We start from the raw sequence: 15,006 nt of genomic DNA, 5'->3' as shown, positions 1-15,006 counted from the left end.
CAGGTGTCCCTCACCCCCTGTCCCCAGGTATCCCCAAGTGTTCCTCACCCCAGGTGTCGCTCACCCCCTGTCCCCAGGTGTCCCTCAGTGTCCCCAGGTTTCCCTAACCCCGAGTTCCCAGGTATCCCTCAGCCCCTGTCCCCAGGTGTCCCCAAGTGTCCCTCACCCTGAATCCTCAGGTGTCCCTCACCCCCTGTCCCCAGGTGTCCCTCACCCTGAGTGCCCAGGTGTCCCTCACCCCCTGTCCCCAGCTATCCATAAGTGTTCCTCACCCCAGGTATCCCTCAGCCCCTGTCCCCAGGTGTCCCCAGGTATCCCTCCTCATGAGTCTCCAGGTGTCCCTCACCCCCTTTCCCCAGCTGTCCCCAAGTGTCCCTCACCCCAGGTGTCCCTCACCCCCTGTCCCCAGGTGTCCCTCACCCTGAGTGCCCAGGTATCCCTCACCCCCTGTCCCCAGCTATCCCTAAGTGTTCCTCACCCCAGGTATCCCTCAGCCCCTGTCCCCAGGTGTCCCCAGGTGTCCCTCACCCTGAGTCCCCAGGTGTCCCTCACCCCCTGTCCCCAGCTGTCCCCAAGTGTCCCTCACCCCATGTCTCTCCCTGTCCCCTCCTTCCCCTGCAGTGGATGGTGAAGTCCAAGGTGATCAGCGAGCTGCAGGAGGCCTGTTGGGAGATGGTGGCCTCCATGGCCAACGACATCATCCTGCTGCTGGACTCGGACAACGACGGCGTGCGCACGCACGCCATCAAGTTCGTGGAGGGGCTGATCATCACCCTGTCCCCCCGCGTGCCCGACTCCGACGTCCCCAAGCGCCACGAGAGCGACATCAGCCTGGAGCGCATCCCCAAGGACCACCCCTACATCAAGCACAGTGAGACCCTCATGGCCCCCTGGGGATGGGGTTCCCTTCCCAACACTCACACACACACCCCACACCCACCCCCCCACCCACCCCCACACCCCTCTTGGTGTTCCTGGTGGTCCCATGGTGGAGGGGTGGGTGACAAGGGGATGCTGAGTTGTGAAGTGGGGTCTGGGTGGGCTCAGGGGGGTGGGCAGGGAGAGATTAGGTGGTTTGGGGTGTCACTCAATACAGTGACCCCAGGTGTCCCCCCAACTAATGTCCCCAGGTGTCCCTTGTCCCAGGTGTCCTTCACCCCAGGTGTCCCTCAGCCTGTGTCTTGGTGTGTCACCCTAACCAGTGTCCCCAGGTGTCCCTCACACTGTGTCTCCAGATGTCCCTCACCCCGTGTCTTGGTGTGTCACCCTAACCAGTGTCCCCAGGTGTCTCTCACCCCAGGTGTCCCTCACCCTGAGTCTTGGTGTGTCACCCAAACCAGTGTCCCCAGGTGTCCCTCACCCACTGTCTCCAGGTGTCCCTCACCCCATGTCCCCAGGTGTCCTTCACCCTGTGTCTCGCTGTGTCCCTCAAACCAGTGTCCCCAGGTGTCCTTCACCCTGTGTCTCCAGGTGTCCCTCACTCCCTGTCTCCAGGTGTCTCTCACCCCATGTCTTGGTGTGTCACCCTCACCCTGTGTCCGCAGGTGTCCCTCACCCCAGGTGTCCCTCAGCCTGTGTCTTGGTGTGTCACCCTAACCAGTGTCCCCAGGTGTCCCTCACACTGTGTCTCCAGATGTTCCCCCAACCAGTGTCCTCAGGTGTCCCCCCAACCAGTGTCCCCAGGTGTCCCTCGCCCCAGGTGTCCTTCACTCCTTGTCCCCACGTGTCTCTCACCCCAGGTGTCCCTCACTCTGTGTCTTGGTGTGTCACCCTAACCAGTGTCCCCAGGTGTCCTTCACCCTGTGTCCCCAGGTGTCCCTCACCCCCTATCTCCAGGTGTCCCTCACCCCGTGTCTTGGTGTGTCACCCTAATCAGTGTCCCCAGGTGTCCCCCCAACTAATGTCCCCAGGTGTCCCTTGCCCCAGGTGTCCTTCACCCCAGGTGTCCCTCAGCCTGTGTCTTGGTGTGTCACCCTAACCAGTGTCCCCAGGTGTCCCTCACCCCCTGTCTCCAGGTGTCCCTCACTCCCTGTCTCCAGGTGTCTCTCACCCCATGTCTTGGTGTGTCACCCTAACCAGTGTCCCCAGGTGTCCCTCACCCCATGTCCCCAGGTGTCCCTCACCCCATGTCTTGGTGTGTCACCCTCACCCTGTGTCCCCAGGTGTCCCTCACCCCAGGTGTCCCTCACCCTGTGTCTTGGTGTGTCACCCTAACCAGTGTCCCCAGGTGTCCCTCACACTGTGTCTCCAGATGTTCCCCCAACCAGTGTCCTCAGGTGTCCCCCCAACCAGTGTCCCCAGGTGTCCCTTGCCCCAGGTGTCCTTCACTCCTTGTCCCCACGTGTCTCTCACCCCAGGTGTCCCTCACTCTGTGTCTTGGTGTGTCACCCAAACCAGTGTCCCCAGGTGTCCCTCACCGTGTCCCCAGGTGTCCCTCACCCCGTGTCTTGGTGTGTCACCCTCACCCTGTGTCCCCAGGTGTCCCTCACCCCAGGTGTCCCTCACCCTGTGTCTTGGTGTGTCACCCTAACCAGTGTCCCCACGTGTCTCTCACCCCAGGTGTCCCTCACTCTGTGTCTTGGTGTGTCACCCAAACCAGTATCCCCAGGTGTCCCTCACCCAGTATCCCCAGGTGTCCCTCACCCAGTGTCCCCATGTGTCCCTCACCCCGTGTCTTGGTTTGTCACCCTAACCAGTGTCCCCAGGTGTCCCTCACCCCAGGTGTCTCTCACCCTGTGTCTTGGTTTGTCCCTCACCCTGTGTCTCACTGTGTGTCTCCAACCAGTGTCCCCAGGTGTCCCTCACCCAAACCAGTGTCACCCAAACCAACAAAAGCAATGGGAGAGTCTTGTCCCTGGGAGGGAACAACCCCATGGGTCAGGGGTTGACCTGCTGGAGAGGAGCTCTGAGGAGAAGGACCTGGGGGTGCTGGTGGGTGACAGGGTGGCCACGAGCCAGCAGTGTGCCCAAAGAGGCCAATGGGATCCTGGGGGGCATCAGGAGGAGTGTGGGCAGCAGGTGACAGGAGGGGATCCTCCCCCTCTGCTCTGCCCTGCTCAGGCCCCACCTGGAGTGTTGTGTCCAGTTCTGGGCTCCCTGGGATGAAAGGGACAGGGATCTCCTGGAGAGAGTCCAGAGGAGGGACAGGGAGATGCTGAAGGGCCATGGAGATGCTGAAGGGCCTGGAGCATCTCCCCTGGGAGGAAAGGCTGAGGGAGCTGGGGCTGTTCAGCCTGGAGAGAAGAAGCCTGAGAGGGGATCTGATCAATGGGGATCAACAGCTGAAGGGTGGGACACAGAGGGATGTGTCCAGCCTCTTCTCAGTGTCTGTGGGGACAGGACAAGGGGTGATGGGCTCAAGTTGGAGCACAGGGAGTTCCCCACCAATCTGGGGAAGAACTTTTCCCCAGTGAGGGTGAGGGAGCCCTGGGACAGGCTGCCCAGGGGGTGTGGAGTCTCCTTCTCTGGAGAGATTCCAGCCCCATCTGGACACCGACCTGTGTGCCCTGTCCTAGGGAGCTGCTTGGGCAGGGGGGGTTGGTCCCCATGGGCTCTGGAGGTCCCATCCCACCCCTGTGCCTCTGTGTCCCCTCAGATGTGCTGTGGGAGGAAGGCAAAGCTGCCCTGGAGCAGCTCCTCAAGTTCATGGTGCATCCGGCCATCTCCAGCATCAACCTGACGGCCGCCCTGGGCTCCTTGGCCACCATCGCCCGCCAGCGCCCCATGTTCATGGCCGAGGTCATCCAGGCCTACGAGACCCTCCACGGTAACCCAGGGCGCTGGGGGGCACCCACCTGGCATGGGGGGCACCTGCCTGGCACTGGGGGGCACCCACCTGGCACTGGGAGGCACCAGCCTGGCATGGGGAGGGACCCGACTGGCACTGGGGGGCACCCACCTGGCGCTGGGAGGCACCCACCTGGCACTGGGGGGCATCCACCTGGCACTGGGGGGCATCCACCTGGCACTGGGAGGCACCCACCTGGCACTGGGGGGCACCCACCTGGCGCTGGGAGGCACCCACCTGGCACTGGGGGGCACCCACCTGGCACTGGGGGGCATCCACCTGGCACTGGGAGGCACCCGCCTGGCATGGGGGGCACCCACTTGGCATGGGGAGAGATCTACTGTCATGGAGGGGCACCCACCTGGCATGAGGGGGGACCCACCTGGTGCTGGGAGGCACCCACTTGGTATGGGGGGCACCCACCTGGGACACCCGCCTGGCACTGGGGGGCACCCGCCTGGCATGAGGGGGGATCTGCTGTCATGGAGGGGCACCCACCTGGCATGGGGGGGACCCACCTGGCGCTGTGGGGCACCTGCCTGGCACTGGTGGGCACCTGGTGCCTCCAAGTATCCCCAAGGTGTCCCTCACCCCATGTCCCCAGGTGTCCCTCACCCCAGGTGTCCCTCACTCTGTGTCCCCAGGTGTTTCTCACCCCAGGTGTCCCTCACCCCTTGTCCCCAGGTGTCCCCAGGTGTCTCTCACTCAGTATCTCCAGGTGTCCCTCACCCCCTGTCCCCAGGTGTCTCTCACCCCAGGTGTCCCTCACCCTGTGTCCCCAGGTGTCTCTCACCCCAGGTGTCCCTCACCCTGTGTCCCCAGGTGTCCCTCACCCCAGGTGTCCCTCACCCTGTGTCCCCAGGTGTCCCTCACCCCAGGTGTCCCTCACCCCCTGTTCCCAGGTGTCCCCAGGTGTCCCTCACCCCCTGTCTCCAGGTGTCCCTACCCCTTGTCCCCAGCTGTCCTCAGCTGTCCCCAAGTGTCACTCACCCCAGGTGTCCCTCACCCCCTGTCCACAGGTGTCCCTCACCCCAGGTGTCCCTCACCCCATGTCCCCAGCTGTCCCCAGCTGTCCCCAAGTGTCCCTCACCCCCTACCCCTATGTCCCCCCCTCCTCTTCCAGCCAACCTCCCCCCCACCCTGGCCAAGTCGCAGGTGAGCAGCGTGCGGAAGAACCTGAAGCTGCACCTGCTGAGCGTCCTGCGTCACCCGTCCTCGGGGGACTTCCAGCCCCAGATCACCACCCTGCTGATGGACCTGGGCACCCAGCAGGCCGAGATCACCCGCAGCCTGCCCAGCCCCCGCGACGCCCGCAAGCGCCCGCGCGACGACCCCGACACCGCGCTCAAGAAGATGAAGATCGGTGAGACCTGAGTTAGAAACTGGGTGGGGAAGGGACCCAAAGAGGGGGGTGGTGACAAGTGGCACCCCCAGGGCTCAGCCCTGGGTACAGCATCTTTATCCATCAGCTGGATGAAGGGATGGGATGTTCCCCCAGTGAGTTTGGAGGTGACACTGAACTGGGAGGGAGTGTTGGGTGTCCCTGAGGGTTGAGAGGATCTTCAGAGGGATCTGGACAGGCTGGACCCATGGGCTGAGCCCAGTGGGATGAGGTTTAACAAGGCCAAGGGCAGAGGCTGCACATGGGACACAACAACCCCCAGCAGCTCCAGGCTGGGGGGAGACTGTCTGGAGAGCTGTCAGGCAGAGAAGGCCCTGGGGGTGTTGGGGGACTGACCACGAGCCAGCGGTGTGGCCAGGAAAGCCAAGGGCATCCTGGCTTGTGTCAGCCCCAGCGGGGCCAGTAGGGCTGGGGAGGGGATTGTGCCCCTGGGCTGGGCACTGGGGAGGCTGCAGCTCCAGTGCTGGGACCAGTTCTGGGCTCCTCAGCATCAGAAGGACATTGGGGTCCTGGGGTGAGTGCAGAGAAGGGCAACCAGGCTGGGGAAGGGGCTGGAGGGTGAATCCTCTGAGGAGCAGCTGAGGGAGCTGGGGGGGTTGAGCCTGGAGCAGAGGAGGCTGAGGGGAGCCCTTCTCCCCACCTCCCCTGCCCTGCCAGGAGGGTGCAGAGAGGTGGGGGATGGTCTCTGCAGCCAGGGGCCAGGAGATGGGCCAAGGGGCAATGGGCTCAAGCTGCCCCAGGGCAGGGGCAGAGCAGGTGGGAGGGGAAAGTTCTTCCCTGGGAGAGTTGTGGGGATGGGGAACAGGGGCCTGGAGCAGGGTCAGGGTCTGCACCCCCTGACCTCCCCACCTTCCTCCTGGCAGAGCCCCCCCTGGGTGAAGATGATGAAGACAAAGACCTGGAAGCCCCCAGCACATCGACCCCCAAGCCAGGGGCTCCGAGCGGCGTCCCCTCGGACACCGACATCACGGCCGAGTTCCTGCAGCCCCTGCTCACCCCAGAGAACGTGGCCAACCTGGTGAGGGGACACCACCTCCTGGTGGGGTGACGCCACCACCCTGGGGGCTTTGAGAGGGAAGGGGGGGTTGGTGTGGGGGTTTGGACCTGGTTGGAAGCCACGTGTCCCCCCCAGAGCTGCTCAGTCGCCCCCCTGCCACAGGCAGGGCCACCAACCACCAGCCTGGAGCTCCACAAGGTTGCCCAGGGCCCCATCCATCCTGGCCTTGGACACCCCCAGGGATGGGGCACCCACCCCCTCTCTGGGCAGCCAATCCCATCCCAATCCAATCCTATCCCCATCCCAATCCCCATCTCAATCCCCATCCCAATCCAATCCACATCCCATCCCAATTCCCATCCCTATCCTCATCCCAGTGCAATCCTAGTCCCATCTCCATCCCCATCCTCAACCCCATCCCATCCTATCCCCATCCCCATCCTCATCCCATCCTCATCCTCATCACATCCCAATCCCCATCCCAATCCCCATCCTCATCCCCATCCCAGTTCCCATCCCATCCCCATCCCCATCGCATCCTCATCCCCATCCCATCCCCATCCTCATCTTATTCCCATCCTCATCCCCATCCCCATCCCCATCCCATCCTCATCCTCATCCTCATCCTCATCCTCATCCATCCCCATCCTCATCCCATCCCCATCCTCATCCCATCCCCATCCCAATCCCCATCCCAGTTCCCATCCCCATCGCATCCCCATCCCATCCCCATCCTCATACCCATCCCAATCCCCATCCCATCCCCATCCCATCCCCATTCCCAATCCGATCCCCATTCCATCTAATCCCCATCCCAATCATAGAATCCCAGCCTCACAGACTGGTCAGGGTTGGAAGGGACCCCAAGGGTCCCAGAGCTCCAACCCCCTTGCCACAGGCAGGGCCACCAACCTCCAGCCTGGAGCTCCACAAGGTTGCCCAGGGCCCCATCCAACCTGGCCTTGGACACCCCCAGGGATGGGGCACCCACCCCCTCTCTGGGCAGCCCCTTCCAGCCCCTCACCACTCTCTCTGGACAGAACTGGAACTGGTTGATGTTTCCAGTCTGGAGGCTGCAGAGATCATCTGGCTGCCGCTTGTAGGAGACACCTGGGCAGCGCAGCTACACCACAGCTACAACTGGTTGTTCCCACCCCTCCCCAGGTGCTCATCAGCATGGTGTACCTCCCCGAAAGCATGCCCGCCTCCTTCCAAGCCACCTACACCCCCGTGGAGTCGGCGGGCACCGAGGCGCAGATCAAGCACCTCTCGCGCCTCATGGCCACCCAGATGACGGCGGCGGGGCTGGGGCCAGGTGAGCGGGGTGTGGTGGGGTGTGGTGACGTCATTGGGGCATGGTGATGTCATCAGGGCTGGGGCTGGGTGAGCGGGGCGCAGCGGGGCGCGGTGACGTCATCGGGGCGCGGTGATGTCATCAGGGCTGGGGCCGGGTGAGCAGGGCGTGGTGACATCATCGGGGCGCAGTGATGTCATCGGGGCTGGGGCCGGGTGAGCAGGGCGCAGTGGGCGCGGTGATATCATCAGGGCTGGGGCCGGGTAAGTGGGGCGCGGTGACATCATCGGGGCATGGTGATGTCATCGGGGCTGGGGCCGGGTGAGCGGGGTGCAGCGGGGCGCGGTGACGTTATTGGGGCTGGGGCTGGGTGAGCGGGGTGCAGTGGGCGTGGTGATGTCATCAGGGCTGGGGCTGGTTGAGTGGGGTGTGGCGGGGCACAGTGACATCATCGGGGTGCAGTGATGTCATTGGGGCTGGGGCCAGGTGAGCGGGGCATGGCGGGGCGCGGTGATGTCATCAGGCACGGTGACGTCATCGGGGCTGGGGCCGGGTGAGCGGGGTGTGGTGACGTCATTGGCGCTGGGGCTGGGGCAGCGAGGTGCAGCGGGGCGCGGTGATGTCATCGGGGCATGGTGATGTCATCGGGGCTGGGGCCGGGTGAGCGGGGCGCGGCGGGGCGCAGTGATGGCAGTGGGGCGCGGTGATGTCATCGGGGCTGGGGCTGGGTGAGCAGGGCGTGGCGGGCACGGTGATGTCATTGGGGCTGGGGCCAGGTGAGCGGGACGCAGCAGGTGCGGTGATGGAAGGAAGAGGAAGAGGAAGGAGGAGGAAGAGGAAGGTGGAAGAAGAGGAAGAAGGAGGAGGGGGAGAAGGAGGAGGAGGAAGGAAGGAAGGAAGAGGGAGAAAGGAGGAGAAAGGAAGAGGGAGGAGGAAGGAGAAGTAGTAGGAGGAAGGGAGGAGGAGGAAGGAGGAGGAAGGAAGGAGGAAGAAGGAAGGAGGAGGAGGGAAGAGGAGGAAGGAGAAGGAGGAGGAAGGAGGAGGAAGAAGGAAGGAGGAGGAGGGAAGAGGAGGAAGGAGAAGGAGGAGGAAGGAGAAGGAGGAGGAAGGAGGAGGAAGAAGGAAGGAGGAGGAAGGAAGAGGGGGAGAAGGAGGGAGGGAGGAAGGAGAAGGAAGAAGGAGAAGGTGGAAGGAGGAAGGGGAGGAGGGAGGAAGGAGAAGGAGGAGGAAGGAGGAGGAGGGAGGAAGGAGAAGGAGGAGGAAGGAGGAGGAAGAAGGAAGGAGGAGGAAGAAGGAAGGAGGAGGAAGGAAGGAAGATGGGGGATAAGGAGGGAGGAAGGAGGAGGAAGAAGGAGAAGGTGGAAGGAGGAAGGGGAGGAAGGAGCATGAAGGAGGAAGGAGGAGGGAGGAAGGAAAATGTGGAGGGAGAAAGAGGAGGAGGAAGGAGAAAGAAGGATGAAGGAGGAGGGAGGAGAAGAAGGAGGAGGAAGAAGGAGGAAGGAGGAGAAGGAAGAAGGAAAAGGAGGGAGGAAGAAGAAGGGGGAAGAAGGAGGAGCTGAGCCCGTTCGCGGGGGCGCGGACCCATCACCTCTCTCCTCCTCCTCCTCCTCCTCCTCCTCCTCCTCCCAGGAGTGGAGCAGACGAAGCACCTGAAGGAGGAGCCCAAGGAGGAGAAGGTGCCCAAGCCCGAGAGCGTGGTGATCAAGCGGCGCCTCTCGGCGCTGGCGCAGGGCCAGGCCATCTCCGTCCTGGGCGCGCAGGGCTCGGCCGCCAGCCCCTCCGAAGAAGAAGCTCCCCAGACCAAACGCCGCCCAGAACCCATCATCCCGGCCACCCAACCCCGGTGAGCCCTTCCCCACCACCAGCAGCACCCCGTGGGTGCTGGGGGGGACACCCCTTCCTCTCTCTGTCTCTCTCAACCCCCTTTTTCTCCCCCTCCCCACCCCAGGCTGGCGGGTGCTGGCGGTAGGAAGAAGGTTTTCCGCCTGAGCGACGTCCTCAAGCCCCTGAGCGACACCCAGATGGAGAAGCTGAAGCTCGGCGCCGTCAAGCGCATCCTGCGCGCCGAGCGCGCCGTCGCCTGCAGCGGGGCGGCTCAGGTAGAGCTGGCAGGCTCTGTGTGGGGTAGGGGGGTGAGCCCACTTTGCCAGCTGGAGGGAGGAGGAGGAGGAGGGAGGAGGAGGAAGGAGAGAGGAGAAGGAGGGGGAGGAGAGAGAAGGAAAAGGGGAGAGGAGGAGAAGGAAGGAGAGAGGAGGAGGAGGGGAAGGGGAGAGGAGGAGGAGGGGAAGGAGAGAGGAGGAGAAGGGGAAGGAGAGAGGAGGAGGAGGGGAAGGAGAGAGGAGGAGGAGGGAAAGGAGAGAGGAGGGAAAGGAGAGAAGAGGGAAAGGAGAGAGGAGGAGAAGGGAAAGGAGAGAGGAGGAGAAGGGAAAGGAGAGAGGAGGAGGAGGGGAAGGAGAGGAGGAGGAGGGGAAGGAGAGGAGGAGGAGGGGAAGGAGAGAGGAGGAGAAGGGGAAGGAGAGGAGGAGAAGGGGAAGGAGAGAGGAGGGAAAGGAGAGGGAAGGAGAGAGGAGGGAAAGGAGAGAGGAGGAGAAGGGAAAGGAGAGAGGAGGAGGAGAGGAAGGAGAGAGGAGGGAAAGGAGAGAGGAAGAGAAGGGGAAGGAGAGAGGAGGAGGAGGGAAAGGAGAGAGGAGGAGAAGGGGAAGGAAAGAGGAGGGGAAGGGGAGAGGAGGAGAAGGGAAAGGGGAGAGGAGGAGGAGGGGAAGGGAAGAGGAGGAGAAGGGGAAGGAGAGAGGAGGAGGAGGGGAAGGAGAGAGAAGGAGGAGGGGAAGGAGAGAGGAGGGGAAGGAGAGAGGAGGAGGAGGGAAAGGAGAGGAGGAGAAGGGGAAGGAGAGAGGAGGAGGAGGGGAAGGAGAGAGGAGGAGGAGGGAAAGGAGAGAGGAGGAGGAGGGGAAGGAGAGAGGAGGAGGAGGGGAGGGAGGGAGGAGAAGGAGGGGAAGGAGGGAGAGAGAGAAGGAAGAAGGAAGGAGGAGGGAGGAAGGAGAAGGAAGAGGGAGAAGGAGGAAGAAGGAGCAGCAGTGCGGCTCAGGTAGACCTGGCATCCCCTCTCTCCAGGGTGAGGTGTGACCCTCTTCCCCAGCTGGGTAGACCTGGAATCCATTCTCGGGAGGGGGTGGGGTGGTGAGCACCTTCCCCAGCTGGGTAGACCTGGCATCCCCTCTCTGTGGGGTTGGGGGTGACCCCCTTCCCCAGCTGATGGGAGGAGGAAGGGGCAGAAGGGAGGAAGGAGGAGGAGGAGGAAGGAGGGAGGGGGAGGAGGAGGGAGGAAGAGGAGTGGCTCTGGGCAGCTGGGGGCAGCTCAACCCCTGAGTGACACCAGTGATCAGGGGTTTATTGTGCAGATGATTCGAATCCAGAGTGGGAACGGGGTCACGTTGCTTCATTTGGCCCCAACAAACGAGCAGGGGAGAGAGAGGAAAGTGGGGGAGAGAGAGAGAGGAGGAGGAAGAGAGGTGGAGGGGCTCCTGATGTGTCTCCTGGTGTTGGGGTGCTCTCCTGATGTGTGGATGGCCCCTGATGCTCTCCTGAGGCTTCCTGATGTGTGAATGGCCCTTGATGTCTTTCCTGATGCTGGAATGTTCTCCTGATGCTGGAATGTTCTCCTGATGCTCTCTTGATGTGTGAATGGCCCCTAATGTCTTTCCTGATGCTCTCCTGATGTGTGGATGGTTCCTGATGTGTGAATGGCCCCTGATGTGTCTCCTGATGTGTGGATGGCCCCTGATGTGTCTCCTGATGTGTGGATGGCCCCTGATGTGTCTCCTGATGTGTGGATGGCCCTTGATGTGTCTCCTGATGTGTGGATGGCCCCTGATGTGTCTCCTGATGTGTGGATGGCCCCTGATGTGTCTCCTGATGTGTGGATGGCCCCTGATGTGTCTCCTGATGTGTGGATGGCCCCTGATGTGTCTCCTGATGTGTGGATGGCCCCTGATGTGTCTCCTGATGTGTGGATGGCCCCAGTGTCTCTCCTGATGTGTGGATGGCCCCTGATGTGTCTCCTGATGTGTGGATGGCCCCTGATGTCTCCTGATGCTCTCCTGATGTGTGGATGGCCCCAGTGTCCCTCCTGATGTGTGGATGGCCCCAGTGTCCCTCCTGATGTGTGGATGGCCCCAGTGTCCCTCCTGATGTGCGAATGGCCCCGGTGTCTCTCCCAATCCTGTAACACCTCCACTCCCTCCCGCCATCCATCCCCAAATCCCCTCTCTCCCTTCCCACCCCCCCTCCCAGGCTCGTGTGAAGATCCTGGCCGCGCTGGTGACGCAGCTGGAGGTGCCTCTGAAGGGGGAGGTTCTGGCCTTCATCCTGGAGGACGTGCGCGGGCGGCTGGACCTGGCCTTCGCTTGGCTCTTCCAGGAGTACAACGTCTACCTGAGCCGCTGCCCCGGCGGCTCCCTGGAGCGCTACGACCAGTGCCTGATCGGGCTGCTGGCCGGCCTGCAGGAGAAGCCTGACCAGAAGGATGGGTACAGGGAGGGGGTGGGGCCACCAGGAAAGGGGTGGGGGCACCAGGAAGGGGGTGGGGGCACCAGGAAGGGGGTGGGGCCACCAGGAACAGGATGGGATGGGGATGGGGCAACCAGGAAGGGGTTGGGGTCACCAGGAAGGGGTTGGGGATGGGGCCACCAGGAAGGGGGTGGGACCACCAGGAAGGGGATGGGATGGGGATGGGGCTATGATGGGGAAGGGGATGGGGTCACCAGGAAGGGGATGGGATGGGGATGGGGCCACCAGGAAGGGGATGGGGCCACCAGGAACAGGATGGGAAGGGGATGCGGCCACCAGGAGCGGGATGGGGAGGGGAGGGGATGGGAAGGGGATGGGGACACCAGGAACAGGATGGGATGAGGATGGGGCCACCAGGAAGGGGATGGGACCACCAGGAAGGGGATGGGGCCACCAGGAGCGGGATGGGGAGGGGATGGGATGGGGATGGGGCCACTAGGAAGGGGATGGGGCCACCAGGAAAGGGGTGGGGGCACCAGGAAGGGGATGGGACCACCAGGAAGGGGATGGGATGGGGATGGGGATGGGGAGGAGATGGGGCCACCAGGAAGGGGATGGAGCCACCAGGAAGGGGATGGGATGGAGATGGGGCCACCAGGAGCGGGATGGGGAGGGGATGGGGATGGGGCCACCAGGAAGGGGATGGGATGGGGATGGGGAGGGGATGGGGCCACCAGGAAGGGGATGGGGGGGCCACCAGGAAGGGGATGAGGAGTGGATGGGATGGGGATGGGGCCACTAGGAAGGTGATGGGGCCACCAGGAAGGGGATGGGGCCACCAGGAATGGGATGGGGATGGGGCCACCAGGAAGGAAATGGGATGGGGATGGGGCCACTAGGAAGGGGATGGGATGGGGATGGGGCCACCAGGAACAGGATGGGATGGGGATGGGGATGGGGCCACCAGGAAGGGGATGGGGCCACCAGGAAGGGGATGGGGATGGGATGGGGATGGGGATGGGGCCACTAGGAAGGGGATGGGATGGGGATGGGGCCACCAGGAAGGGGATGGGGCCACCAGGAACAGGATGGGATGGGGATTGGGCCACCAGGAACGGGATGGGATGGGATGGGATGGGGATCGGGCCACCAGGAACGGGATGGGATGGGGACAAGGCCACTGGGAATGGGATGGGGGGGGATGGGATGGGGACTGGGCTGAGGGGGAGGGGATGGGGCTACCTGGAATGGGATGGGATGGGGATGGGGACACCAGGAATGGGATGGGGAGGGGATGGGGCCACCAAGGTGTGGACTGTGCTGCTGGGGAGGGGCCGGGGCCACCAGCCTGTGCCAGAGCCTGGAAATGCAGCTCTGAGCCCATCACCGTCCTTCCAGACGGTCCCTGGAGGTGGCCACGTGTCCCCCCCAGCCCAGGGCTGTCCCCAGGCTGGTGACACGTTGGTGTCACCCCTGTTCCCCACCAGGATCTTCACCAAAGTGGTGCTGGAGGCGCCGCTGATCACCGAGAGCGCCCTGGAGGTCATCCGCAAGTACTGCGAGGACGAGGTGGGGACACCCCCAGTCTGGGGACACCCCAGTGGGTCTGGGGACACCCCAGTGGGCTTGGGGACACTGGGGACACCCCCAGTGTGGGGACACCCCTGGTGTGGGGACATCCCCGGTGTGGGGACACCCCAGTGGGTCTGGGGACACCCCAGTGGGCTTGAGAACACTGGGGACACCCCCACTCTGGGGACACCCCGGGTGTGGGGACACCCCAGTGGGTCTGGGGACACCCCGGTGTGGGGACACCCCCATGGGCTTGGGGACACTGGGGACACCCCCAGTGTGGGGACACCCCTGGTGTGGGGACATCCCCGGTGTGGGGACACCCCAGTGGGTCTGGGGACACCCCAGTGGGCGTGGGGACACTGGGGACACCCCAACTCTGGGGACACCCCTGGTGTGGGGACACCCCCATGGGCTTGGGGACACTGGGGACACCCCTGTGAGCTTGGGGACACCCCGGTGGACTTGGGGACACCCCAGTGAGAGTAGGGACACCTCCATGGGCTTGGGGACAGTGGGGACACCCCAATGGGCTTGGGGACACCCCAGTGGGTCTGGGGTCTCCCCCGTGGGCTTGGGGACACTGGAGACACCCCAGCGGGTCTGGGGACACCCCCGTGGGCTTGGGGACAGTGGGGACACCCCGGTGGGCTTGGGGACACCCCAGTGGGAGTAGGGACACCTCCATGGGCTTGGGGACACTGGGGACACCCCAGCGGGTCTGGGGACACCCCTGTGGGCTTGGGGACACTGGGGACACCCCTGTGGGCTTGGGGACAGTGGGGACACCCCAGTGGGCTTGGGGACACCCCCTTGGGCTTGGGGACACTGGGGACACCCCAGCGGGTCTGGGGATACCACGCTGGGCTTGGGGACACTGGGGACACCCCTGTGGTCTTGGGGACACTGGGGACAGCCTGGTGGGCTTGGGGACACTGTGGTGGGAGTGGGGACACCCCTGTGGGCTTGGGGATACTGGGGACACCCCCGGTGTGGGGACACCCCAATGGGAGTAGGGACACCGTGGTGAGAGTGGGGACACCCCCGTGGGCTTGGGGACACTGGGGACACCCCGGTGGGCTTGGGGACACTCCAATGGGAGTAGGGACACCCCAGTGGGCTTGGGGACAGCCTGGTGGGAGTTGGGACACCCCTGTGGGCTTGGGGACACCTCGTGGGGCTTGGGGACACCATGGTGGGTGTGGGGACACCTGGGTGGGCTTGGGGACACCCTGTTGGGAGTGGGGACACCCTGGTGGGCTTGGGAACACCCCTTTGGGCTTGGGGACACCCTGGTGGGCTTGGGGACACCCCTTTGGGCTTGGGGACATGTGGGTGGTCTTGGGGACACCATGGTGGGCTTGGGGACACCTGGGTGGGCCTGAGGACACTCCAGTGGGCTTGGGGACACCTCAGTGGTCTTGGGGACACCTCGTGGGGCTTGGGGA

The 15,006-nt window shown here is 63.9% G+C and overlaps 1 protein-coding gene across 1 annotated transcript in view; it reads left to right on the top strand.

The window, feature by feature from the left end:
• Positions 1 to 15,006, top strand: part of SYMPK (symplekin scaffold protein) — a gene marked incomplete at its 3' end in the record, with an annotated part of 38,388 nt that overhangs the window by 11,329 nt on the left and 12,053 nt on the right. The window contains exons 7-15 of the mRNA XM_084280927.1: positions 622 to 871; positions 3,596 to 3,766; positions 4,911 to 5,150; positions 6,053 to 6,207; positions 7,351 to 7,501; positions 9,110 to 9,323; positions 9,429 to 9,579; positions 11,771 to 12,006; positions 13,474 to 13,555. Of these exons, the coding sequence (XP_084137053.1) occupies positions 622 to 871; positions 3,596 to 3,766; positions 4,911 to 5,150; positions 6,053 to 6,207; positions 7,351 to 7,501; positions 9,110 to 9,323; positions 9,429 to 9,579; positions 11,771 to 12,006; positions 13,474 to 13,555 (1,650 nt within the window). The remainder of the gene's footprint in view (positions 1 to 621; positions 872 to 3,595; positions 3,767 to 4,910; positions 5,151 to 6,052; positions 6,208 to 7,350; positions 7,502 to 9,109; positions 9,324 to 9,428; positions 9,580 to 11,770; positions 12,007 to 13,473; positions 13,556 to 15,006) is intronic.

The sequence above is a fragment of the Gallinula chloropus genome (genome assembly GCF_964237585.1).
Source record: "Gallinula chloropus genome assembly, contig: HAP1_SCAFFOLD_431, whole genome shotgun sequence".
NCBI lineage: Eukaryota > Metazoa > Chordata > Aves > Gruiformes > Rallidae > Gallinula > Gallinula chloropus.
Note: the sequence above shows the minus strand (reverse complement) of the source record. Positions and strands in the feature narration are given on the sequence as shown.